General features: G+C 49.2%; 1 protein-coding gene across 1 annotated transcript in view; it reads left to right on the top strand.

Annotated features, from left to right (window-relative positions):
* Window positions 1–15,514: 15,514 nt before the first annotated feature.
* Window positions 15,515–27,393, top strand: part of TRPV5 (transient receptor potential cation channel subfamily V member 5) — a 57,854-nt gene continuing 45,975 nt past the window's right edge. The window contains exon 1 of the mRNA XM_055002598.1: window positions 15,515–15,666. Within this exon, the coding sequence (XP_054858573.1) occupies window positions 15,515–15,666 (152 nt within the window). The remainder of the gene's footprint in view (window positions 15,667–27,393) is intronic.

Here is a 27,393-nt window from a genome sequence, read left to right as displayed (position 1 = left end):
ACTGGCGGAGACTGACCAAGAGAGAGATCTTGGAGTCATGATAGATAACTCACTAAAAACGTCAGCACAGTGTGCGACTGCCATAAAAAAAGCTAATGCTATGCTAGGGGTTATTAGGAAAGGGATTGAAAACAAATCAGCCGGTATCATAATGCCTCTGTATAAATCGATGGTGAGGCCTCATTTGGAGTACTGTGTACAGTTCTGGTCGCCACACCTTAAAAAAGATATCATAGCACTGGAAAAAGTACAGAGAAGGGCAACTAAAATGATTAAAGGGTTGGAACACTTTCCCTATGAGGAAAGATTGAGGCGCTTGGGGCTCTTTAGCCTGGAGAAAAGACGACTGAGGGGAGACATGATAGAGGTTTACAAGATAATGCACGGGTTAGAGAAGGTCGAGAAAGATGTGTTTTTCTCCCTTTCTCACAATACAAGAACTCGTGGGCACTCTATGAAATTATTGAGCAGTCGGGTTAGAACAGATAGAAGAAAATACTACTTTACACAAAGGGTGATAAACACATGGAATTCGTTGCCACAGGAGGTGGTGGCAGCTACAAGCATTGCCAGCTTCAAGAGGGGACTGGACAAATATATGGAGCAGAGGTCCATCAGTGGCTATTAGCCACAGGAGATAGATGGTATTCTCTTTGTGGGGAGGTGGTGCTCTGTTGTCTTGGTGCTGGAAGGAAGGCAGTGGGAGGGCATCTGGTGTCCTGGCCTCACTGACAGTCCTTTAGATGGCACTGGATTTCTAGCCACTGTGTGTGACAGAATGTTGGACTGGATGGGCCACTGGCCTGATCCAACATGGCTTTGCTTATGTTCTTATGTTCTTATGTTGGCCTCATTCCAAGACTGGTATCTTTTGTCCTTTTAAAATTTCATTCATTACCACTTTCAAAAAAGGTGGCAGTTCATTTTCCAATAATTTGTAGAACCTAGCCATAATTCCGTCTGAGCCTGGTGCCTTCCCTAATTTAGTCGTCCGAGTAGCCTCTTTTATTTCCATCTCCGTTATTTCTGCATTCAACTTTTCCTTCCATTTTCCTGATAATGTTGGTAAATTGATCTTGTTCAGATATTGATCAATAGTGTCCAGATTCACTTCTTTTCTTTGATACAGTTTTGCATAATACTTTTAAAAAGGCTCTGCTAATAGCCAATTGATCTGTTAACATCTTGCCATCTTCTTGAATCTTGGTTATTGCTTTTTTCTCCCTTTTCTTTTTCAGCTGCCACGCTAAATATTTCCCAGGTTTATTCGCACCTTCAAATGACTTTTGATTCAATTTTTTCAGTTTCCACTCTAATTCTTTATTATTCATTACTCTCAACTGTTCTTGCAAAATTTTTATTTCTTGATACAGCTTCTTCTTCCCTGGTCTTTTCTTTAATTGTAACTCCTTGGCCTTTATCTTTTCCATAATGCCGGTGTGATGCGAGCACACGCGTCCCTTTCCTCCTGCTGGTGCTTCAGGCACGGGCAGCCAACGAACAGGGTTGCCGGGAGGTCTCTTGACTCCTGCAGTAACCAGAGGTCAGGCAACCCTAACATTGCAGCCTAAATACTGCAGCCCTACAAACACAGAACGGAAGCCAGGTGATGGCCAACCATCCTGTCTCTCCCAATAACTTTAGCTTTGTTAATTGATGATGTTCATGATGTCGCAGGACTAGTTACATTAATCTTTATTTGCAGCCACTTCCGTGTGAACGACATGTTAAAAACACAAGCTCGATAGATTTATGGAGATGGACGAAAAGTGTGGTGTAGTGGTTATAGTGTTAGATGAGAACCCAGGAGACCCAGGTTCGAATCCCTGCTCTGCCATGGAAGCTCCTTGGGTGACCTTGGGCCGGTGACTCCCTCTCGTCCTAACCTATCACGCAGGGTTGTTGTGTGGATAAAAGGGAGGGAGGGAGGGAGAATGAGGCCAGCCACTTTGGGTCTCCACTGGGGATATAAATGAAGTAAAAATTCAAATAAATATGAGTTTAGAAGAACAGGGCCGGGGGCTGGACTAGATGGTCCGTATGGCTCCTTCCAACTCTATGATTCTATGATGAAACCATGGGTTGGATTCCACAAATCCATTCTACTAACAGTAACGGACCACCAGTAGCAGAATGCAGGTCAACCCCACCCTTTTGTGTTTTCTGATGGAAAGGAAGCACAGGCTGAGTTCAGTAGGCAGACATAACCACGCCGTGCCTCGATTCAGCTTGTTTCTGGTTCTGAATCCCAGTCAGTGGGGGGGGGGGAGCGCATCCTGGTCAACCTGTATATGCCACAGGCAGTGAGAGGCAGGTTCTAGGTGAGAAAGGAGGGGGGGGGAATAGGCAAGCATCCACAAAAAAAGACATTTGAGCACATTTTTTAGCTCACCAATGTGCTTCACGCCTGTTGCATTCTGAACACACCATTAGCATTTATTCAGAACTTGAAAAGTTGTTTTCTGAGAACTTTATGGTATAAAGTAACAAATGCTTATAATCTAGAAAATTTCTGTCAGTGGCTACTAGCCATGGTGACTGAAGGGAGCCTCCATGTTCAAAAGCAGTAAACCTCAAAGGCAAATAAACCAGTGCCAGGAGGCACCTTCTGGTGAAGTCCTGGGCCTCTCAGCTCTGTTGTTAGCCCTCCAGAGTAACTGTTTGGCCACTATGTGAGTAGGGTTCCCAGGCCCCCCTCTTAAACTTCTGGGAGGCTGGCAGGGGTGGCAATTATCCCCCCTTGCACGTGCACAATGCACGTGTGCATGCGCTTCTGCACCCCGCATGATGATATCACTTGTGGGAGTGCTGGCATTATGCAGGCACAGGAGCAAGAGCACAGGGCATTTGCCCAGGCTGCCTACCCATTGCGGGCCATCTCAGGGCAGCTGGCACCCTCCGGGATTAGCAGGCGGAAAGGCAAACCGCTGGGCGCTTGCTTGCCCCCATTCATGGCACCTGCGTTGGACCCAGAATGTCTCACATCCAGCCCTTGGCATCCCCGCAGGCAGCATTTCTGAGACCACAAAAAAGGGACCTGCTGGGTGGAAGCCAACTTCACACATTATAGTTCAAAGTAATTAAGCAACGCTGGGAGAGCCACCGCCTTCTTCCGTGACCTCTTGCACATGGAAATGATTCTCTGTGTAGATTAGGGTTGCCAGCCTCCAGGTGGGAGCTGGTGATCCCCCAGAATTTCAACTGATCTCCAGCATAGAAAAGCACCGCGCTCCCCCGCCGCCAATTCTTCCCATGGCACTGGGGAGGGAACTGGCAGCCATGGGGGCAGAGACAAGGAAAACAGTATGCTACATAACAACAACAACAACAACAACAACAACAGCATTCGATTTATATACCGCCCTTCAGGACAACTTAATGCCCACTCAGAGTGGTTTACAAAGTGTTATTATTACCCCACAACAATCACCCTGTGAGGTGGGTGGGGCTAAGAGAGCTCAAGAGAACTGTGACTCGCCCAAGGTCACCCAGCTGGCTTTGTGGAGGAGTGGGGGATCAAACCCGGCTCTCCAGATTAGAGTCCCGTGCTCTTAACCACTACACCAAACTGGCTCTGCACATGATGTGCAGAGGCCTTTTGAAAGCAACCTTTACAAAAAGATCATTTCAAAACCAGGTTTGTGAAAAATTGCAATGAGGCAGAGGGAAGCTGGACAATTAGGAGGCAGTGTGATGTGACTACCCCCCCCCCTCCAGCTTGGGTTTCAAATGGGCACAAAACTTCCACTTGCATGCAACCCAAGGCTCATAAAAGTCTGGAGGGAGGTCGGTTTTGATCGCTGAAACTAGTGGGAACAGTTAAGCCTCCTAAGAACATAAGAGAAGCCATGCTGGGTCAGGCCAGTGGCCCACCCAGTCCAACACTCTGTGTCACACAGTGGCCAAAAACCCCAGGTGTCCTCAGGAGGTCTGCCAGTGGGGAAGGGACACTAGAAGCCCTCCCACTGATTCTCCCCCTCCCCCCGCCAAACACCAAGCATACAGAGCATCACTGCCCTAGACAGAGAGTTCCATCTATACCTTGTGGGGCTAATAGATGGACCTCTGCTCTGTATGTTTATCCAGTCCCCTCTTGAAGCGGTCTGTGCTTGAAGCTGCCACCACCTCCTGTGGCAGTGAATTCCATGTGTTAATCACTCTTTGGGTGAAGAAGTACTTCCTTTTATCCGTTCTGACCTGACTGCTCAGCAATTTCACTGAGTGCTGATGAGTTCTTGTATTATGAAAAAGGGAGAAAAATACTTCTTTCTCTACCTTCTCTATCCCATGCATAATCTGGTAAACCTCTATCATGTCACCCCTCAGTCGTCGTTTCTCCAGGCTAAAGAGTCCCAAGCGCTTTATCCTTTCTTCATAGGGGAAGTGTTCCATCCCTTTAACCATTCTAGTTGCCCTTTTCTGCACTTTTTCCACTGCTATCATATCTTTTTTGAGGTGTGGTGACCAGAATCATACACAGTATTCCAAATGAGGCTGTACCATTGATTTATACAGGGGCATTATGATACTCGCTGATTTGTTTTCAATTCCCTTCCTAATAATCCCCCGCATAGCATTGGCCTTTTTTATTGCCGTCGCACACTGTAGCAACATTTTCATTGAGTTATCCACCATGACTCCAAGATCTCTCTCTTGGTCAGTCTCCGCCAGTTTGGACCCCATCATTGTGTATTTATATTTGGGGGTTTTGGCCCTCAGCAATGTGCATTACTTTGCACTTGGCCACGTTGAACCTTATTTGCCACGTTGATGCCCACTCGCCCAGCCTCGACAGATCCCTTTGGAGTGCCTCACAATCCCCCCGGGTTCTCACCACTCTGAACAATTTAGTATCATCCGCAAACTTAGCCACTTCACAGCTTACTCCCAAGTTCCAAATCATTAATGAACAAGTTAAAAAGCACCAGACCCAACACTGAGCCCTGCGGTGCCCCACTGCTTACCACCCTCCACTGTGAATATTGCCCATTTATACTCACTCTCTGCTTCCTATTCATTAGCCAGTTTTTGATCCACGAGAGGACTTGTCCTTTTACCCCATGACTATTGAGCTTACTTAGCAGCCTTTGATGAGGAACTTCATCAAAAGCTTTCTGGAAGTCCAGGTAGACAACGTCTGTTGGTTCCCCCTTGTCCACATGTTTGTTCACTCCCTCAAAGAACTCTAACAGGTTTGTGAGACAAGATCTTCCCTTACAGAACCCATGCTGAGTCTTCCTCAATAGCTTCTGTTCATCAATGTGCCTCCTAATTCTCTCTTTAATAACGGTTTCCAACAACTTACCTGGGCCCTTTTCACACTACATACCTGCTTCCAGAACATTGTGAAATGCAGCGCAAAAAACACAGAAGATAGCGTCTTCTCGTGAGAGTTTTGCGCAATGTCGTGCAAAACTCTTGCGAGATGATGCTATCTTCTGCGTTTTTTGCGCTGCATTTCGCGATGTTCTGGAAGCAGGGTATGTAGTGTGAAAAGGGCCCTGGTATTGACGTTAGACTGGCTGGCCTGTAATTTCCCGGATCTCCTCTGGAACCCCTTTTAAAGATGCGGGTGACATTAGCTACCTTCCAGTCCTCAGGAATGGAGGCAGATGTTGATGAAAGGTACATATCTTTGCCAGGAGAACCACAAGTTCACATTTGAGTTCTTTCAGAACTCTTGGATCCCAGCTTGTATAGTCTTAGTTAAACCCTAAGTAAGTGTCACAGCTGAAACCAGACCATTCTGGTCCAAGTTAAACTGTATGGCTGCATTCACATGGCAATGGTTCTCTGTCCTGCTTTCATTGCCCCTGTGAATGTAGCAATGGGGCATCCACGCATACAGTTGAGGAGTGAATCTTGTTCTGCTCAAGCCATCTTCCAGCTTCACCTTCGCATTCCTTTCCAGACAATCTAGTCAAAAATTGTCTGCACTTTCCCCCTTATTTCTCTGCAATGAAAAGTGCAGTAGAGACTTACTTTTTTAAAAAAATGAAAGCTGGGAATTCTGAGGAAGAGGTAGATTGTGGCAATAGATTGTTATTGCATTAAAGCACAAAGTGATTTTTAAAAGGCACTGCTATTTGGAAGTAAAGACAGAGCAAAACATCCATATGGAAGCACACCAGCTTTTCTTCTACACTAAATTTTCTGCGTTGGCTGTTGCACTAGCTTACAGACACCCAATCTGTTGTGGAATTTCCCTTCTGCATGGAACACTTTCTCCCATCTTCCTGGTGCCCAAGGGTGATGGATCTATAGCCAATAATGGGCAGGGAGAGGCAAATGAAGATGACGGAGAGACTGCCTGAAAATCCACTTATGGCCAATATAGCTCTACTGTCTCATGGTTTCACTGTTTAAACTGCAGGTGTAGCGTTTGCACACCAGAGGCCTTGCAATTGTTCAGCTAAGAGGTCTGACAATGGCTGCAGAAGATAGAGTGGACAGGGGCTTATGCACCTGGAGCCAGAAAGCCCAATGGGAAGGGTGGGGACGGCGTGCTTACTCTGTCAGTGCTTATCAACCCACCAATTTCTCTTAGGTATTTATAAGGCACCTCTTACAATGGGTATCTCACAACCTTATCTAGCGTTGACTCACTGCTGTCATTGACCCATCCCCCTCTCCACAATCACAGGCCCCGCAGGATCCGTGTTTATATGAGCCCCACAGCCTGCCTCTGCTGTCGTTCATAAACAGTAGCATAACCCCATGATGAAATCCACTTCCCACTTTTTACAGACGGAAAGAAAATCCACAGAGTGAGGACGAATGAGGATTTCAATGGGGGCTCAGCTTTGTTGAACAGGGAGAGGGTACCATTTGAAATGGCTGCCATGGCAACTGGTTCTAATTGCAAAAAATTGGGAAGATCTATAAAATATTAGGCTCCAAGCTAGGGTCGCCAGGCCACAGCCAGCAATTATAGTAAAATCATTGAGTTTTAAAAAACCCTGAAGGATCCCAGATGTCACTTTTGGGTTTTATTGGAAATGGCATTAGCGCACCAATTCCCCACCAAGGGTTGCCAGTCGCCTGCTGGGGGCTGGGGATCCCCCACTCCCACCCTCCACTTACCTGGCCAATCCAGGTAGATTTTGGCCCAGTCCTGGTAGATTCAGGCCCAACACAGGCCTATTCGGGCCCAAATCGACCCTGATCAGATGGGATTGGGCCACTGTGGAGGACACGCCCACATTCTGCAGTGATCTGGGCTCTATCTGGGCCAATCTGGGCCCAATCGGGCCCGATTGGACTGCTGCAGAGTGCGGGAGTGCGCCCACCCTCCACAGCAGCTCAATTTGGGCCGAATTGGTCCAAATCTGGCCTGAATTGGTCCCAAATCAGCCCCCTCCCCCTGGAGCATGAGAGCACTCCCGGGGCGGCTGCAGCCTGCAGAATGACATCACTTCCAGGAAGTGACATCATCACATGTCCCTGGGAGTGCACACGATGGGCAGCAAAGCACCGGGAGGACAGAGGGGTCTGGCAACCCTGTCCCCACCCCCCAGGTTTTCAGGTGCTAGAGGGGGAAAATGTGGTAGGTTTGTCAGCACATGGTGAGGTACTGAAAAGGTAGTGGGAATCCTTGCTGTTGACATGATGATGTTGCTGGCAACATGCTGGCATCCGTTCCAGTTACACTGGAAGTACCATCAGCATGTCAGGACACTGCCTGCCCCCACCCCACTCCAGCCACCATTTCCCACCTTATTTTTCTCTTGCTGCCCATCTTGAGCAGTGGAGGGAAGGGCCTGCTGTACACTGGAAATGGTGTATCACAAATTAAAATCTATTAGGCAAAGGTCTAACTACGCCCTTAAACTATGACTTTTAAGTGCCAGACTTCTTTTGTGTGTTATTGGCTAATATTCCAGGAATAATTAGAAGGAGGCATTGCACCCTAATACAATATTTACTGGCAGCAGCAAGAAAATCTGTATTGCTTAATTATGGGATGATTCTAAGGTTTGAGATGCTAAGATCTGGTTGTTCAAAATATGTAGGGTTGCCATCCAGACAAATTCTGGCAACCAGCAGAGGGTGGGACCAGGGGGCGAGCACGGTGCCGCACTGTCACTCCCAGAAGTGACAAAGGGTAACTCTCAGAATTGTCAGAAATGTCAGTGCCATCACTGGCCTCTTTTCTCCCACCACCATCTGGTCCGGCAGCAGGCAACGGAGCTTACGGGCAGGCGGCCAGGCCAGCCTGAAGGGATCTACTATAGTGGCGAAAATAAACTGTGTCCACCACCCGCAATGAAAACCAGGCAACCCTAAAGTGCAGGTTTGCTGGGAGGTCTCCCACTATAGCAGGAGAGCTGGCAAGCCCCTTCCAAGCCAGCCCTTTTCCTGTGACGGGCCCAGTGGGGTGCTCCCTGGCGGGGAATCCCCTCCGGGTCTCTTCTGAAGCACCTCCTACTCCAGGGAAGGGCAGGAAAGACAGGGCTGGATCTCTGCTTTGGCTTAGAGGGGACTTTGGAGGGGGAGTAAGTTGCCACTAAGAAACACAGCATGTCGGGGATCACTGCTTTAAATATGATATTAGCACTACGGGATCCCCTTTTCTGTAGAAAAGGGCTGCTGAAACATTTGTGATAAACTGCACTTTACAAACCAGTGTTCAATAAAGTCCCAAAGAGATGTTATGTTCTGAGCACTGAAGGGTCGACCAAATGGGGTTTTAGTGGCTAACTTCCAAGCAAAAACTATTCCATTGGGTCTTTGACACAAAACTGTCACATCTAATCCTGGATGGACTATCAAAATTAATGAGCTTATTTAAACAGTATCAGCAAGGCTCAGAAGCAAACAGGACAAGTTCCTGCCCCAAGTAGCTTAAAATCGAACTTTAATAGCCAAAACACACGTTAAGAAAAACCTAGGTTCAGCACGTGTTCTCTTACCTCAAGGTTTGCCGGGATCTGTAGGAGTCCTGGAAGCTTAAAGTAGGCGTCCTGGAAGCTTAAAGATCTGTAGGGGTCCTGGAAGCTTAAAGTCCTGGAAGCTTAAAGGATCTGCAAGCGTCCTGGAAGCTTAAAGGCGTCCTGGAAGCTTAAAGCTTAAAATACAGGCGCCTGTATTTCTCTTTCCCTTTTTGCTGCTCTGTAAATGCTAAACTTTAAGCTTCCAGGACGCCTACAGATCCCAGCAAACCTTGAGGTAAGAGAACACGTGCTGAACCTAGGTATTTCTTAACGTGTGTTTTGGCTCTCAGTAAGCGAAAAGAAGAAATAAGAGGAAAGAGGGACTGGAAAATATATATATATAAGTGCAAAGCATGTGCAAACATAAGATTTTGCGTGGTTGCAATAGAACATAAGTACGAAGAGCTTATGTCAACTTAGGAAATGTGCCACATAGTATTTAATATTTTGTTTTGTATTTGTTTTATATCCTCGGCCCTGGAAGGGGTTTTGGTTGACTAACCTCATTAAAGTCTGGTTTACACATCCAGGGAAAAACAGCGTGGTAGAATGCTGCAGAGGTCCAATGGGCTGCAGGTGAATGAATACGGAGCAGTACATTTTGTAATGTTCCCAACTCCCTGCAAATGAAAATGCGCACAGCAAGCAAACAAATGGGTAAAGAAACTTTTTTTCCCTTTTTTTCTACTTTCAGAGAGTTTGTTATGCAAATGAGCATTTGAAGCTTGAATCCACCACCCGCCGCCTGTACCAGTTCAGGGTTCTACATCCTTTTCCTGCGTTTGTGAAGCAAGCCTCAGCCAGAAAACTCGGAGGCAGTCGAATCCTGAGGTGGCAGAGAATCACTTCAGAAAAGGATGCCCCAAGGGAACACTGCCCCAAGGGGCAAGTAACTCTGTGCAAGGAAGAAAATTTCGAGCCATGGCCATTCCTTGCTGAGACGACGTTCTTCTTGCAGGACTTTTCTATCAAGGGCAGCATTCAAAAACATGGGTGTTCTGTCCCCAGACTGAAGTGGTACAGTTCGTTCCACCACTTCATTCAGGCCTTGTATCAGCACATCTGCATTTGAACAAAAGTTCAATAAAGCTATCAGGACTCTTCTCATCACCAGGCAAATTACTTACCTCTTAAGTATGGAAGCACTAGGGATGTACAATATGAAACAAATGAGCTGGAAATCACTGTTCTGTTTCACTGAAGCAGCTTCCAAAGTAGTGAACAAATCCAGGAAACCAAGTTATAACCACACCCTCCCACCCAAAAGTTTGTGTTTAGTTTCTTATCTCAGTGGGCAGGCACTAGCCCAGCATGGCAAAAACTTGTTTTCTTTAATGGCATTCACCAGTGAGATCTCCAGAGATCTATTAATCAGCTCTGTTGGCAGGAAGGGGGAATGTGCGCAATGCGCATGAGTTCCTCCCCCCTCCCTCGGAGCTATGCACTGTCTCCTTGCGAATCAGGTCCTTGCAAGAGGAGTCCCCGCCTGGCCTATCAGCTTTGGAAACCTTTGGAAGGGGAACATCCAGGGCTTTTTTTCTGGGAAAAGAGGTGGTGGAACTCCATGGGTTGCCCTTGGAGAAAATGGTCACGTGGCTGGTGGCCCCGCCCCCTGATCTCCAGACAGAGGGGAGTTGAGATTGCCCTCCGGGCTGCTCAGCGGCGCAGAGGGCAATCTCAACTCCCCTCTGTCTGGTGATCAGGGGGCGGGGCCACCGGCCATGTGACCATTTTCAAGAGGTTCCGGAACTCCGTTCTACTGCGTTCCAGCTGAAAAAAAACCCTGGGAATGTCCAATTATTGTGTGAAAATACCTGGGCACTGGGCACTGGTCGGTCTCTCCAACCCCATCAGGGCAGTTGGAAAGTCCATTGCTGTGAGAAAAAGTGCCACTGAGGGGTTGTGCATGTGAGAGAATCATAGGCTGAAATTCTAAAAAGCAAGCATTTATTGCATAACATCACACTTACATCAGAGTAGACCTGTTTAGGATTGCTTCCCCAACCAGCATCTGCCAAACATCATTTAAAAACAAATTCTCCACATGTCAAGTTGCTGGCAGCACCTGCCATACCCATACCTGGGGGGGAGGGGGTTGGGTCTGGAGGTTCTGATGGTCTGTGGCAGCCGCGTTTCTTCCCTCTCCCAGGATGTGAATTCTTCCTGGAATTCTCTCTTAGACTATGCTAGCTCCTAGCCGCTGGGAAAGGAGCCCACTCAACCTTGAACCCTGTGTCCTCCCCTGTGCAGATAGTTCCCAGCAGAATTAGCCAAACTCTGGGAAGGGCGGGGGGGGGGGATGTTAGCCTGTTCTTGTCATTTGGATGTGCCTCATTCCTGACAATGAACTCAGTAAGATCACAAACTAGCAACTTTTCAATAAAGCTCTTACTAACAAACAGTGGAGTCTTTTGAAGGTTACTTGGCAGATCCTTACACCACATCAAGTTTCAATCAAGCTCCCTGAGAGCCATTCGCCTACTCTGCCCTTCCAAAAACAATTCTGCCTGCACATTGCAAAAGGAAAACTTATGAAAAAAGGCACAGGTCTGTTGGGAGGGGCGGGGGTTCCGACACTCTTGCTGCCTGCCTGCCCGCCCGCCCACCCGCCCTTGGACAACAAAGACTGGCAACGACTAATGTGCCGCAGAATGCTGAGCATGAAAAAGAAGGATTTGCTCCCCATTGTGGGAATGAAACTACAAAGCCCAAGGAAACATGGCAGCAACAGGAGTGTGCACAGGTGATAATTTATTAGCACTTGCATCACTTATAAAAAGAAAAAAGTGAACATGAAGCAGGGTTATTTTTCACGTTAGTGCTTTGCCCATCTGACTTCCCACCACAGCGTGCACCTGCTGGTGCCTGCCTCCTTCAGGGTCAATTTATTTATTTATTTATTTATTTATTTATTTATAGTCTGCCTTTCTCATTGAGATCCGAGGCAGATTACACAGTGCAAGTGAAAATACACTCCCTGAGCAAAGGAGAAGAACGAGCGCCGGTTAGGACATTCCGTGAAAAAGATACAGCAGGGTACGTCTCCAGAGTTGCCGGGTCCTTCTCCCCTGGACTTACTTGCACCCATTAAGGGGGCAGGTCAATCAGCCTCTAGAGAAGTAGCAGGGCCAGCAGGGGGGGGGGAGTGCAGGGGGCCGCCAGGGTGTACGCAGGCATGGCAGCCAGGCCACATAGTATGGAGAGGTCCAGCCAGTCCTGCCCTGAAGGGCTGGGGGCGGGGGGGAGACAGGGAGGACCCCTCAGGTCCCCAGGATGGGCCTTCAGCCCTGTCAGTCGGCCCCAGGGGTCCAACGCCAGGGAAGGACAGAGCTTGGGGGAGGGTCAGAGATGGACCCAGATTGGCCTCATAAAAGACAGGCTGTCCCAGGGCACGGGGGGGGGGGCGGGAAGAGCTGGGCAACCTCTTGGCCCCCAGCATACAGAAGGGCGTCAGGCTGCTTGGAAGGGAGAGAGGGTGTGAGGGTGTTGTGACCCCGTCCTCTCCATTTCTGAAGGGCACCCAGAGTCAGCCTGCAGGAAAAGTCCATCTTGGAGGGTGAGCCGTCTCCCCCTTCGGCTTTCCTTATTGGAAAAAAAGGTGCTATAGGTACGTGGTAGATGTAACGTATGCACACTAGCTAGCCTTGGCAGTATGAAGTAATTTGTCAAAACTCTGCTTGCCAATACAAACTGTGGAAGATGACATTTTGTACATTAAACTCAATTTTTCCTTTTTTGTTGTCCTTTTTTTCTCATGCTCCTTTTTATTTTATAACAACATTATAATGTTGCTACATTGCTGACAATTTCTTCCAATTTTTATTTCTATTTTCTTTTAAAAAAATTATTATTCCAATTAAAATTAACTTTAAGGAAGATGAGCACGTGCAGAATGAATGATGACCGTCAAGCTCCTTTCCTCCCTCCAACCCCCCCCCCCCCCAAAACCTGGGACAAGGGAGACAACACTGAAGAGGCATAGTGCTCAGGCACAGCACCATGCTAGTTTCAGGTGGGCAGCAGTGCTGCCCTGGAGCAGCAGCAGAGCAAGATTCGAGTCCAAGAGCCCTTGTTGGACCAGGCTTTCCAGAGTATAAGCTTTCCAGAGTGCCAGATCTGACAAAGGGAGCGTTGACTCTCAAAAGCTTATACACTGAAAAAATCTTGTTAGTCTTTCAAGTTCTACTGTACATGAATGTTGCATTTCAATGCTAGAACCACTCACTATAGAAAAAGAACTTCACTGCAGAAAGCCAAAGGGTTGAGGGGTACAAGACAAAGGCAGTCTTACCCCTACCAACTCTCAGTACAGAAAAAACAGGTCCCTGGGGGGATTTCAATAAATTTGTGCCCAGAACAATCTATTCTTTGAATTGCTAAGACTACCAGCAGCGATACTAGGGGATGATTTCTAGGTTGGAAGAAGTGATTTGAAGGCAGGTAATGGAAGAGCAGCTATGAGGGAACCAGAAATTATTCTAAAGGATAAGGATATCTCTCTAGGTACCAAGAAGAAGATAATCCACACTATGGCATTCCCCATTACTATGTATAGATGTCAAAGTTGGACAGTGAAGAAAGCTGACAAGAAAATTGATTCATTTGGGGGAAGTGACATCATCACGCAGCCCGTGGGCGCATGCCCACACTCCGCAGGGGCCCCAAACGCGCCCATTTCGGCCCAGATCGGGCTCATTTTGGACCTGTTTGGACGTGGATCGGGCTTGTTTTGAGCCGCTGTGGAGTGTGGGAGCACTCCTGCGCTCCACAGCGGCCCGAAACAGGCCCAATCCAGGCAAAAATTAGCATGTTTCGGGCTGCTGCAGGCCCGATCTGCACCAAAACGGGCCTGAAATGAGCCCGATCTGGGCCGAAACGGGCGAGTTTGGGGCCCCTGCGGAGGGCAGGAGTGTTCCCGCACTCTGCAGTGGCCCTGATCTGTGCCAAAATGGGCCCAATCCGGGTGGCAGCAGTGCACGGGAGTGCGCAGCACCGCAGGGGGGCATGCACAGAAGGCGGGCTCCCCCCACCCCACTGGCCAAGTAAGCAGGGGCGGGGTGTGGGGGCAGGGATCCCCCGCCCCCAGCAGGGGTCTGGCATCCCTAATACTGCCTCCCTTCTATCTATTTTCCCCAAATGTATCTTCTTAGAAATCAAATCCACAAATCATCACCTTGTTTGGGCCCTGGGGAATCTGGCAACCCTAAGGAAGACTCAAAATAAGAGGGTTTGAGTTAATAAAGGAAGCCACGTCCTCCAGTTTGCAAGATCTGATCAACTCTGTTCATGATAATACGTTTTGGAGATCTTTTATTTACAGGGTCTCCGTAAATCCGAAGCAGCTCGACAGCCAGGAGACTCAGGAAACACGGCCGCCTCCAGCGCAGGCCTTCATTCCCAAAAGGGCAGCTGCCAGCGTGGGCCTGTCGCTCTTAAGGGGAAAGCGGGTTAAAGCAAAGGCAAGAAAGATGCTCTACTCAAGGATCCCAATATGCCAGGGCTCAGCCCTGGAACATGTTTTCTATGGCAGGTTTGAGTTCTGGAATATGTGAAGTAATACACAAAAATGTATTCTAAAAGACTATCAAGATACGGGTGAACAAAACTCAGCAAACTGTCAAGATTTCAAACAAAACGATTTAAACTCTCGCCGAAGGGCACAGGGCCTTTTCACCCGAACCCTGTCGGGACCCCCACGAGCCTTGCCCGCAATCAGCCCACGCGGCAGGGGCCTATCCCCTCCCCAGCCCCCCCGGGGCCCCACTCGGCCTGCGCAAAGGCCCCCGCCTTCCCTGGGCGTTTCCCGGAGCCGCCGCAGCCTCCCCGCCCGGGCCGGAGCGCGGCGCATTCGGCACACTGGCAGACCCCCCGGGGGGCTAAAAGCTTCGCGCTGCGAGGCTGAAACGGAGACGGGAGAACGACGCTGCCAGCTGCGGTGGGGCTCCTATGGGGGCCACGCAGAGGGGGGGGGGACCTCTTTCAACGGGACAACTCTTCGCGAGAGCCGCCAAGGCGCAGCTGGCGCCGTTCCTCGACGTCCTGCAGCCACGACCCTTTCGGGTAGACTGCCTCGGAAGACGGGGCTGCCCTTCGCGGCGGCGGCGAGGACGGGCATAAAACGCCGGGCCGGGCCAGGCGGCCACAGGTCAGCCCGGCTGCCTCACGCAAGCGGGACGCGAAGGTGCGCCAGAGCGGCTCGCAGGGCTGCCCCCCTTCGGCGCCCGGCCGCGGCCAACGCGCAGCCCCGCCGCGAGAACCTCTCCGGCCCGCCCGCGCCAGAGGCGTGTCCGCCTCCGACCCGCCTCCTCCGGCGCCGGCCGCTATAGCCCTCGCCTTGGCGCCCGGCCCCCGACCGGCGTGGCGGTGCCTGGCCTGACGCGGCCGCGGGGAGGGCGCCGAGAGGCCACCGAGCGCCAAGGCGGCGCGCCAGCCACGGCCGAGCGGGACGCGCGCCTGAGCCCGCCAGCCGCTCCCCAGGCAGCCGCCCCTGCCGGCGAGGCGAGGCGAGGCGAGGCGCCCCCCCCCCCCCCACAACGCCTGCGGGCAGAGCGGAGGCGCGCCGCGAGGGGGCCGCGCCAGCCATGGGGGTGCCGGTGCCCGGGGAGAACGGCCCGCTGGGCGCGCTCTGGAAGAGGCTGAGCTGCCGCGGCGTGGGGGCGGCCTGCAGCCGGGGCGGCGGCGGCGGCGGCGGACGGCGCGGCCTGGACGAGACGCACCTGCTGCAGCAGAAAAGGTAAAGGCGCGCCGGGGCGCTCGGCTTCTCCGCCGGCTCTGGGAAGCGGCCGCGCGCGGGCTCGGGCGCCTTGCCCGAGCAGCTGCCGAGGGGTCGCCGGCCGGACCCGCTGCGGGGCCTGCAGGGGGGCTGCCTCCGGGCCAGGCGGCCCTCCGGCTCGCGGCCCCTCTTGCTCCCCTGGGAGCTCTCAGGCGCCAGGCGGCTGCGCTCCCCGAGCGCGGGCTGCGGGGGGGGGGGGGCGAAGACGAAGGACCACAAACCGTCTTCCCGCGGGCCCCCGATGCTAAACGCGGGGCTCGGGGGGCATCTTAAAGACAAACTCCGCTCTAGCCCAAGTCGTTCCAGTTTTTATTTTTAGGGGATGCGCACGGGTGTCCCGTTTTAAAAGAGGCTTTTCCTGCCGTTGCAGAGGCGGCTTTCCTACGCGCTGAATAATGCGCTTTCAATCCACTTTGCATACGCTTGCAGCTCGATGTGAAATGAGAAAAACTTGTAGATGATCACTAAGATGCATTAAAGGTGGATTGAAAATGCTTTCTTCGGTTTTCACGAAAAGCCTTGAAAGCCCTGAGCTACTTTTTTTTTAAAAAAAGGCCGCCGGGGGCACTTTTTGAATCTCTTCAAGCGTTTCCTAATAATTTAATGAACTGACTTGATGCTGCAGAGAGCCCGCATTTTTTAGGATGTTTTCAGAAATGTCCATGAAAATGATTGGCCCGGGCAGAGGACCTTGCCAGCGCACAAGGCGGAGGCAGCTGCTTCTCGGGGCAGGTTTGATCATCCTCGAGAGCAGGAGGGAGGGAGGGACGGAGACGGACTGACCTCTTGGCCCTTCTTCGGTTCTGGTCACTTCCCGGAGGCTTGCCAGGCTCCTCATAGGTTGCACCACCTGTCAATTATCAAAAGTTGCCGTTTGGATTTTCCTCCTAATTGAACTCGTCCTATTCACAGGAGATGCTAAAGGATGACTTTGAGCCTCCGGTTTGTGTCTTACGCAGATGCTGAAAACAAAGGGGAAAGCTGTTTTAAAATCAAATAGAGGCTGTAGTCAGCTTTGGTTTTGCATGCTCCCTAAACAAACAACAAGACACACAATACTTCTTGTTAGGTCCAGCTACAATGACACAGAACTGCGTAGACTTTTGAGTTTGCCAGAACTCTTCCTCAGGTTGGGGGGGGAAAAAGATATTTCAGGCCTTGATTTTAAAGGCCTTTCACAGAATGTTGGGTCAGGTACACACATCAACATCTCTGAGCAAGCGAGCAAGCAAGAAACGGCATTTGCTGATGGGAATTACAAAGCCCCGTGGACTTCCGTTGATCTCTCTGACCTCAAGGGAGAGCTACACAGATCTCTTTTAAGACAAAAAGTAAAGCCTTGATAGTTTTAACAGTTCGGGGGATAAATTTAAGTTGATGCACAAGGTGTGAAGTCAGACTGTTGTTTTTCCTCCCGTTGTGTGTTCTGCAAATCAGAAACTGCCCAAAGCCCCATTTATGAGAATCCCCCGAGAACTGCACTGGAAGGGTGTCGTGGCGGGTGTGCTGGACTCCGCTGTGGGAGGCCCAGGTTTGCATCCTTGTTGCTGGGAGCTTGCTGGGAGACTCTCAGCCTAGCCTGCCTCACAGGATGGTTGTGAGCATAAAATGGAGTAGAGGAGGAGGATGTGAGCCACTATGAGTCCCCATTGGGGAGGAAAGAGTGTATAGATGAAGTAAAGACATCCGATTCGGCCTGGAAGTGCCTCTCCTTTCTGACGCATATTGGCGGCACTCACAAGTGATACACGGGAGACACGAGAAATGCCCTTGACGTCGCTTGTGAAAATGCTTTTTGCAGCCCAATCTTGTGTGTGGTTCACTTGGACAAAAGTCCCACAGCGTTCTATAAAACATGTAAATGTGCATAGGCTGGAGCCATGGAGTGATGTCTCGCCGAGGCAGAAAACCCACGTCTGGCTCTGCCACTTTAGGGTGGAGATGGACGACAGAATATTTGTATCCATATAAAAACCTGAGGACGTCAGGCAAAACAGTTCTAGCCCAACTTTCCCCCTTCTAGTTTTCTGTGTATTTCCATGCTACTCTTCTGTCCCATGAAGTTTTGCCCCTCTTCTGAAGCTCATAAGGTTTCTTGTGGCTGATCAAGTCTATGTTTACACAGAAGTAAGCCCCTCTGAATGTAATGGGATTTACTCCTGATTATTATATATGGCTGCTTTTATAAGCTGGACATACTTGAAAGCAAGTTTGTGTTTGCAATCGTGGTATAAATTGTGTGTAATGGAACCCTCGGATTCTCTAAAATGGTCTCCTTTAAGGTCTATAGGGGCAGGAATATGAGGTGTTAGAATGGACTTCCTGCTACAGGTAAGGGGAACATCGTTTTTGAACACTCCCTCCCCCTGTAAAGAAGTTCCTCCACGTAGGAAACTGTCCTGCGAGGAAAGAAGTTCTTTTTCAATCCTTGGCTTGCTGGGCCAGCCTATCATTTGCAGGGACCAGTCAGCAAGATTCCCCACCTGCCCTCTATACAGCACGTTCTTCAGCTTGCGTTCTACTGCCTCGTTCTGTGGCCCGAGACATGGGGCTTGTCGCATTAAAATATAAATGTGTGCTGTGTGAATTGGAATAGAGGTTGTGTGGTTCTGGGTTTGGGGTAACTCATCTAGGTCAAAGCCAGGAGCTGTGCAGTTAATTCCACACTCTAGACAATAAAATCATTATGTTCTTATTCACCCTTGCATAGCTAGTTAATAGCACATACTTGTATATATTTACTAGGACTTTTGGCCTGGAGCTCCTCACAGGGATTTTTTTTTCCATTAGAAGTGTTTACATAGTAATTAATGTAAAGATCCTTGCGATTCCTGTACATGCAAAAGAAAGTGATTTATACTTTAGAGGTGGAACAGCTGTAGTCGGTACGTGGTGGCGGCGGCAGTGGCAGTGGAGGGGGGGCTTTAGAGAAGAATAGGGAGGGCCTTTCACTTGTAAGCAGAAGCATTTGTCCTCCACCGACCATTATTGGAAGAGGCTTTTTGGAAAAGGTGATGGCTGATCCAAGGACTAAACCCCGTGAGGCATGGCACGTGTTTGTCTTGTGGCACCCTCTGCATGCAAAACCTGTGAGACGTAACAGTTTTGCCTGGTGGACTTGGGTATGCAGCAAGCGACTGTCTTTATACCTCAGTGGGGAACCAGAGAGTGGAAGCCATGCTAAGTTTGTGTCTCTTCTTACTGCGTCTCCTTCCTCACCCTGTCCAATTTAACACGATATGTAACATGAAGTAATTGTCCTGACTGTTGACCCCCCCCCTTTGCCCCACTTGTGACAGCCAATGATGTGATATGTGTAGTTCAGCATACAACACAGTGATGTTACATACACATGATAAAATTAGACATTAGGAAGAAGGAGAAAGAGATCCACGTTTCCCATAAGGATTTAATTCCACCTTCAGTTTTCTGCCTGTAAAATGGGAAGAGTAGAGGCTAGCCTGAGCTGGTGACAAGAAGACGTGTGCCATAAGTCCGCATGGCGTAGTAAAGAGTGTCAGACTAAGATCTGGGAGACCAGGATCGAACCCGCAATCTCCCATGGAGGCTCACTTAGTGACCTTGGGCCAGTTGCTCTCTCAGTCTAACCTACTCCACTGGGTTGTTGTTTTATGGATAAATTGGAGAAGGGGTGAACTATGTAAGCTGCTTTTTGGTCCTCGTTGGGGAGAGCAACAGGACATAAATATTGAAATAAATTAGTCACATCCAAAATATGAAATAAGTATTGCAGTGCCACTAAAATAGCACGTTCTTGCGTTTTGAAATCACACTTGCTTCCTTGCTCCAAATAGCTCAGAATGACATAAATGGCTGGTCCCCGCATTTCATCCACATCACAACTCTGTGAGGGAGTTTAGGATGAGAGTGGCCTTGCTCTAAGTCCTCTACGGTACCACCCTAAGGGAAGAGACACCCTTCGAAACCCACCGGCTTCAATAGACTTAGAAGGGCATAACTCGGCTTAGGAAGGCTCCGTTGAGGCACAGCTAGCTGATGTTGCGTCCTCGGGGACAACCTCGGGCTGCCAAAGCTATTTCACCTGAGGAATTCTGCTGAGGTTAAATGGCTGTGGAGCCTCCAGGGGTGCTGTATTTTCTACCCTTAGCTGTATTTTCTATCCTCTACCCTTTTGTGCCCTTGGCATACAGGACAAATACGAAGTTCAACCTTTTGATTTCAATCTACTTCCTTTTTTAAAAAAAAGCTTAGCATCCCTGTGGTCCATCAGTGTGCATTGCACTTACAAAACAGGAGTGTGAATTCAGGACCCTTTCGCACAGATCCATTTAACGTATCCTAAATGCTCAGGTAATAGCAGGTATTCCTGAATGGACGCACTTGCTTACAGAGATAGACTCTCCGAATCCCTGTGACTTGTTGTGTGGTGTGACACCATGACTTTGCCGGCTGTGCCGCGTTCCAGAGAAGCTGGAGCTGGGATACCGTTTTCAGTGGCCGCCCCCGTGTCTCCTCTGGCCAGGCGTCAGGTCCTGCCCTAAACCCTTTTGGAAGCAAGAGTTATTCCTTCTCCCAGATGCTGCTTGATGCGCTGCTGGCTTCTGTTTATTGCATGCGTTTTTTTTTCCCCAGTGGAAGTTTGCAGAGCAATAAGTTAATTTTTAGGCATAATTATTCTCTTTCGATCTGGATAGAGAAGCCAGTGTGATCTTGATTCCAGTTCGAGACTGTCCCCCCCCCCCCATTAGTGAGGAGGCATTTCTGCATGCAGCCAAGTGTTTATGTTGGCCCTCCATAGGGAATCTGTGTCAGTTTCTGTAATTAGTAACTCATCAGTGCAATTACTTTTATTTCAGGTTTTATGGCAATGCTAATTGTTGACCTATTCACTTTCACAGGCGCTCTTGAAAAGCCCGCAAGACAATATTCTCTGGGGCCACCCAAAATATCTCTGAAGTGGGAAGTTATAGGTGGTGAAAACCATAACGAGTTTTTTCTTCTGGATCAAGGCATAATTGTGGGTGACTAGACTGCCCGCAGTGGGTGAAAAACTTGACATGGGGTGGAGCAGGGTGGGGGGTAGAAATGGTTAATTTCTGATCAATTTCACCCCCCCCCCCACACACACACACAAAATAAAATTCAGTTGATGCTAGTTTGTTTTGGGGGACGTAGTTATGAGAGTCACACTGCACATCTCTTTCCAGACTGTTTCAGTTGTGTAGCCGTGTTGGTCTGCAGTAGAAGAGCAGGATTCAGGTCCAGCATCACCTTAAAGACCAACCAGATCTCCAGGGTCTGAGCTTCATACAAGCTTCATACACATACAAGTAAATACAAAGGAGCTTTGACCCTCAAAAGCTCAGACCCTGGAGATCTGGTTGGTCTTTAAGACAGTGGTAGGCTCAAATCTTGCTCTTGCTGGAATGTACCACTTCAAATTGCAGTTGTGGGATTACATGTTTGAATGTTTCCCCATTCAAAATACTGCTTCACATAGAAAATTAGTGTTTGTTTGTGGAAGCGGAGGGACAGTAAGGTTCTAATAATGGCTTTCTACCTCCTGTTTTAGAGCTGTGCGATTGCAGGTCCCCCCCCCCACCCCCAGCGTACATTCAAGCATGTCGAGCTAAGCAAGCAGCCTGATATGATACATTCCAGCAAAATCTGTGCCGTACGTGTCGTCTGCTGCCTGATCCTGCACGTGGGCGCTCGGGAAAAAGTCCTCTTGTGTTCAACGGGGCTAAAATCATTCTTACTGGGAGTGGGGGAGAGCAATGTCTATTTTTTTAAAAAGTGCATATCCAGACTACCTCTTCTTTTTGCTGCTTCACTGACACTAGCCTAAAGAGGATCATCTTGCACCTGATGAAGTGGGCTCTTTTTCAGAAAGCCTTATTTCACCTATAAGTCTTTAAGATACTATGAGACTCCTTTTGATTTGTGTAATAGGCAGGCATCCTTATCTCTCTAGAATGGGAAGAATATGGTTTACCTTGGAGCATAAATTTCCTTTTGCAACAAGGATTTTCAAAAGGAGCTGGGCAGCCTTTGTGCTGAGCTGTGATCTGGGTTCAGTGCCTGGCTATAGTCTCTGTTCTTCTCAGGATCTCTAGAGGAAAGAGTTAAATCTTAGGATGAGAAGCCAGAAGTGGGGGGGTGGGGGGGTGTTCTATTTTTCACAGGTCCTTCCCTCCAGTGCTATTGTTTGACCTTCCCTACATATCCTTCCAGTCTTTGTGCCATTCCTCTAGGAGAAAACAAATGAGAGATGGGTCACAAATACAGAAAACTTAGGAGAAAGAAGTTAAACAACCATGCAGCAGAAATCAGTTAGAAGGAGAAGCTTGAGATTTCTTTAGAAAACAGTCCTCCAGCAGGCTCTGCCCTGTGAATTTCAGGGTTTGAGCCGCAGGGCAACCCTCTGCTATCCTTAGCCTGTTATATTGTTTAGAAAGATAGAGCTGCCAGGCACCCAAGGGTCATATAGTCCGGCCACCTGCACAGTGCAGGAAATTCACAGCTATCCCACCTCCCTCCGTGACCCCTACTCTATACTCAGAGGAAAGCAAAAGACCTCCAGGATCCCTGGGCTATCTGGCCTGGAGAAAAATGCCTTCACGGCCCCAGAGTGGTGATCAGGATTGCCCTGGGCATAATATAAGAAAGGGCCACTGGAGCCAAGCACCAGCTCATCCCTTCATGCCCCCCTCCAGCTCTTGAGCTGTGTACATTCGCACTAAGCCGGAGAATCAGCATTGCTCTCAGGTGGCCATCCAGCCTCTCCTTAAATACCTCCAAGGAAATGGCCTGGGTGACCCTTTTCTCTTCAGGCACAGTGCGCTTCAGGGTGGCGGTGAGTTTCCAGTGTGACAAAATGTGGTTGGGTAGGCCATATATGTGAGATAGCAACTCTACGTGTGGATGTTACAGGGGTTTTTTTCATTCTGAACCGGTTCACCTGGCAAATGGAATATAAGTGATGTTAATAGCTCTGGGAATAGTGCTACATTGCACAATAAAACCAGCGTTTATAGTTGTTTATATTTATATAGCACTACCAAATAGTATCTCTGGTCAGATTCCGGGAAGGCAGGCGAGAACACACAGCTGCTGCTTTTATTCATACGGGACCCCTTTCCATGCTTGCAATCAGTAATACTCTGCTTGTTGGTTTGGGACCCACCCCATGGTTTTTTAAGACCCTGAAGCAGTCAAATTAAACATTAAAGTTAAATTAAATTACCAGTTAACAATTAATAATATTCTGCAATCAGGTGGTTAAATCATAAATGAAACCAGAGATGAATTTTACCCCCTCTTGAATGACTGTCAGGATTAACTGTGTTGTGATCTAAGAACTCCTGGCAGGCTCAAGCCAGAGGCTTCATTCAGGTATCAAGAATAACTCCAGTTTCATCATACCAGAAATGGGCCAGGAGTCGTCCTGGGGGCTTGTTTGTTCCTTCTCCTTCTGCCACTCACAAAGCATTAAGCTGCGGTTTTAAATCCTGGTTTGTAGCGTAAGAACAGACCAGAGTTTGTTGCTTCGCCCTGCTCAGACGTCACAATATGCCACAGTTCCTTACAAACCTTTAATCAAGGTGAGGAGGGAAAGGGAAGGGCATGGCTGAGCCTCCGGACTTCCCGGCACCTCATCCCGAACAGACGGGAGGTTATTTGTGATACATGAATACAGCCAAATTGGAATCCTGTTCATCTATACTTTCACAATATCCAGAAAGGCACACAAAATCTAAGAATCGGTGTAACTGATAATGAGGTGGAGCAAGAAATTCTCATTCCCACACAGGTTATCTGCCCCATGGTAGATGATGTTGGGAAGGGTTTTTTGTTTGTTTCCCCACAGCATCACGGGTGCATTTGTCCACCTCTTTTCCTTGTCTTTTATCAAACTTGCTTTGCTCCAAAGTTTTGGGAAAGATTGCAGCAGAGCCTAGATGGCTGTCATGTACGTGGGTAGAGTTGCCAGCTGTCCAGTTTTCATTCAGAAAGTCTGGTATGTTTGTGGACTGTTTCGGTGAAACATAGTCAAAATACCAGACATATGGGGGGGGGGGGGCTTTGTATGTCACCTCCATATGTCGCCTCCCCCTCCTTGCTTGTGCAGCCTGGCCGCCCACGTCCTGCATGGGTGCTGCCACCAGGGGAGTGGCCAGCCAGCCAACCCGCCAGGCCTCCTGTGTGCAGGCTGTGTTCGAGGAAGGGGCCAGCCAGAGGCACTCAGCAGGGGCTGGCTGGCCACCTGGCCCCCCACGTGGTGGTGCTGGGGAGTGGCTGGCTCGCCCACCCAGCCTCCTGTGCAACTCCTTGTGGGGGTGGCTGGCAAGCCTTGCTGCCCTGGAAGTGGACACTCCAGTACAGACATTCTTGTGCCAGAGGTGCGTGTTCTAGTTTGATAGGTGTCCCCCCCCCTCTCCCTGAGGGCTGGTATTTTTCCAAACCCCATCCTGCAACCCTATCATGTGGAAATATTTGGATATTCCCATTAGGATTGCCAGGTGATTCCAACAAAAATACTGGACACCCCCTCTGCCCTGTTCCCCCCCTGCTCCCCCCCCCCACACACACTTGCTATGGGAATTTTATTGAGGACATTCACATTACGTCTTCTATTTTTTATTAAGAACAGATCACAACCAACAATAACAGCGTAGAAATATAAAACAACTACTGATGACAATAAATCATTACAAATATAGAAACATGGGTCTGGACAGGAGCCCGAGGGTGCAGGAAATTCACAGCTACTTCCCACCCCCCCCCACTTCACCCACTCACCTCTGCTCAGGATCCCAGGCCAATCTGGCCTGGAGGAAAATCCCTTCCTGATCCCAGAGTGGCTACTGACATTACTCTGGGCACGTAAGAAAGGGCCACGAGGGCCGAGCACTGGCTCATCCCTTCACACCCTCCCTCTCCAGAACTGTATTAATCATAAAGACACTGAAGTGCCACTGTGTGTGAATTCAATAAAGGTTCAGTTGTCGTGTGTGCTGTCTTTTATTATAACTCTTATAATAATTGTTTCACCAAACAATATGTTGTAATCAGGGCTTTTTTTTGAGCCGGAATGCCCTAGAACGGTGTTCCAGCTCTTCTAAAAATACCCACATCATGTGGGTATTTTTAAAATGCCCTGGCAATTTTGGGCCCAGATTGGGCCTGCAACGGCCAGGATTGGGCCACTGCCAGGCAAGGGAAGGTTCTCCCGCCCTGCAGCGGCCGTTTCCAGGCCGTTTCAGGCCTGATCTGGGCCGTTTACAGCCCATTTTGGCCAGGATCCAGCTGCTGCTGGGCGGGGTTAGGGTTCCTCTGCCCAGAAGCAGCCCATTCCAGGCCAATTTGGGCCCAGCCCGGGCCATATTGGGCCCATTTTAGCAATTTTTGGGCCCATTTAGGACCCGAAATGGCCAAGATCAGGCCCAAAACGGCCAGGATCGGGCCGCTGCTAGGCTGAGGAGTGTTCCCCCATGCGGTGGCAGCCCATTCCAGCCCGAGCCGGGCCATTTTGGGGCTGTTTGGACCCAATTCGGCCCGGATCTGGCCGTTGCCGGGTGGAGAAGTCCCAGGAGCGCGTGTGCACTTCAGGAACTTTGAATGTACTGATGGGGCAGCACCTCTTCCGCCCAGCAGTAGCCTGTTCCAGGCCACTTGGGGCCCTTTTGGGCCTGATTCTGGCTCAAAATTGCCAGGATCCGGCTCAAAGCTGCCATGATCGGGTTGCTGTTGGGTGGGGGAGTGTTCTCCTGTGTGGCAATTGCTCATTCCAGGCCGATCCAGGCCCAATCCAGGCCGTTTTGGGCTCTTTTTGGCCCATTTCGGTCCAGATTTTGCCGCTGCCAGCTGATAAAGTATACCCCTGTGCCGCAATGGCCCATTCACGGCCAGTTCAGGCCAGGTCTGGGCCAAATTTGGCATGACCCGTGCTAAATCGGGCCCCCCGTGGAGCACAGGAGTGCTCCCAGGGCGGCCACGGCTTGCGTGATGACATCACTTCCCAGAAGTGCCATCATCATGCAGTCCCGCGAGCGCACATGCACTGCACACGCATGCATGTACTGACAGGGGCAGCACCTCCAGGTGAGAGTTCCCCTACCTCTTTCCCCAGAAAAAAAGTCCTGGTTGTAATCCACTGCACTATTGTTTGCTCTTTTTCCTGACTTTGGCTATAGATTGCAACATGTTGTTGTATCATAATTTGTACAGTGACTATTGCACAACAATTAGTAAAACCATTATAAGACTTAATCGATACACACTTGACATTTGAACCTTTATTGAATTCACACACAGTGGCGCTTCAGTGTGTTTATTATTATTGGGTTTTCAACTGTGTTCCCATTTGTAGTAAATTTTATGTTCATATTGAGTCACAGAACCATCATTGCTGTCAGGTGGCCACCAGCCTCTTCTTAAATACCTCCAAGGGAGGAGAGCCCGCCTCCTCCCGAGGAAGCCTGTTCCTCTGAGGGGCACAAGAGTTTTCCTGTGTTCTGCTGATCAGCATTTGACAAGTCCCTGAAGTGCTTTCTCCCCGCCCCCCCCGCCCCCAACAGTAGGACACCGCTTAGTCTTTCCAATGTAGATGAACTCAGTGGGACTAAAGGACTCAAGTGTTGTGTCATTCTGCAGCAGCGCTATACAAATGCATGGACGTCCGGCTGCTGCTCAGCTGACCTGGTGATGTCACATTCTTCCCAAATGTTAGGCTTTATAGTTCAACATGTTTGAAGTAGGATGCTGTTTCTGAATGAGTTTTCTTATGGATTTTTAAATTTCCCCCAACCCTAACCCATTAATACATGATAACTCTCAAGAAAACTTTTGCTTCAGTTAGAACAGTTACGTGCAGCTGCAAGCACAATATTTGTTCCTCTTAATAGCAAACTAATAGGGTATTAATTACATCCCCAGATTTCAAAATTGTTAATTCTCATTGTCAGCTGTTTAAGAAGACGGTTTTCTTCTTAATTAAGTGAATGTGAAAATTAGTACAAAAGCAGACTTTACTACGTGCAATTGAATAAGAGCTGACAGATACTTGAACGCTACTCCGTATCTTCTGCCAAATGCTCTCCAATACCAATTCAAAAATATCAAATGTTCAGATCAGGCTTGGAGGTCATACATAAAATATCCATGATCATATATCCTTTGCTGATTACCAATTCTAAAATATTTGGTGAATATTTATATTGCAGTCCATTAAAGAAACTTTTGCAGAAGTTAGCGGGGGGGGGGCATATTGGTCACAAATCTGTTCCATCCTGAATGCATGGAAGTTTCTGTGTTCATATTTACTGACAATCCAGGAGTCATGGCAGCATACAGAGTTCCCATGAGGTCTCCCCTCCAGGCACTCACCAGACAGAGACCTGCCTAGCTCTGTTTCAGCAAACTGCTTGAGACCTTTGCATTCAATGAAGTTATTAAGACACTTGCAACTATCATTGGATAATTTCCTTTCCTCCAGGAGTAATCCCTCTTCTGACATCCCTGTGTCTCTTCCCTGCTTGTCAGGGGCTTCATCCAAGGCACAGTAAAGCTCTTGCAGCTCAGCTCAGCTCAGGCCCCCTCCTCCCCCTTTGTGAATGGCTGCAGAGGGCTTCCCCCTTAAGCCCCGTGGCCAGGAGGGAATGGGAAAGCAAGCAAGCGGGAGGAGGCGGAACATCGGGCTGCCCC

Source organism: Eublepharis macularius, chromosome 18 (genome assembly GCF_028583425.1).
Source record: "Eublepharis macularius isolate TG4126 chromosome 18, MPM_Emac_v1.0, whole genome shotgun sequence".
In the NCBI taxonomy this organism is placed as follows: domain Eukaryota; kingdom Metazoa; phylum Chordata; class Lepidosauria; order Squamata; family Eublepharidae; genus Eublepharis; species Eublepharis macularius.
Note: the sequence above shows the minus strand (reverse complement) of the source record. Positions and strands in the feature narration are given on the sequence as shown.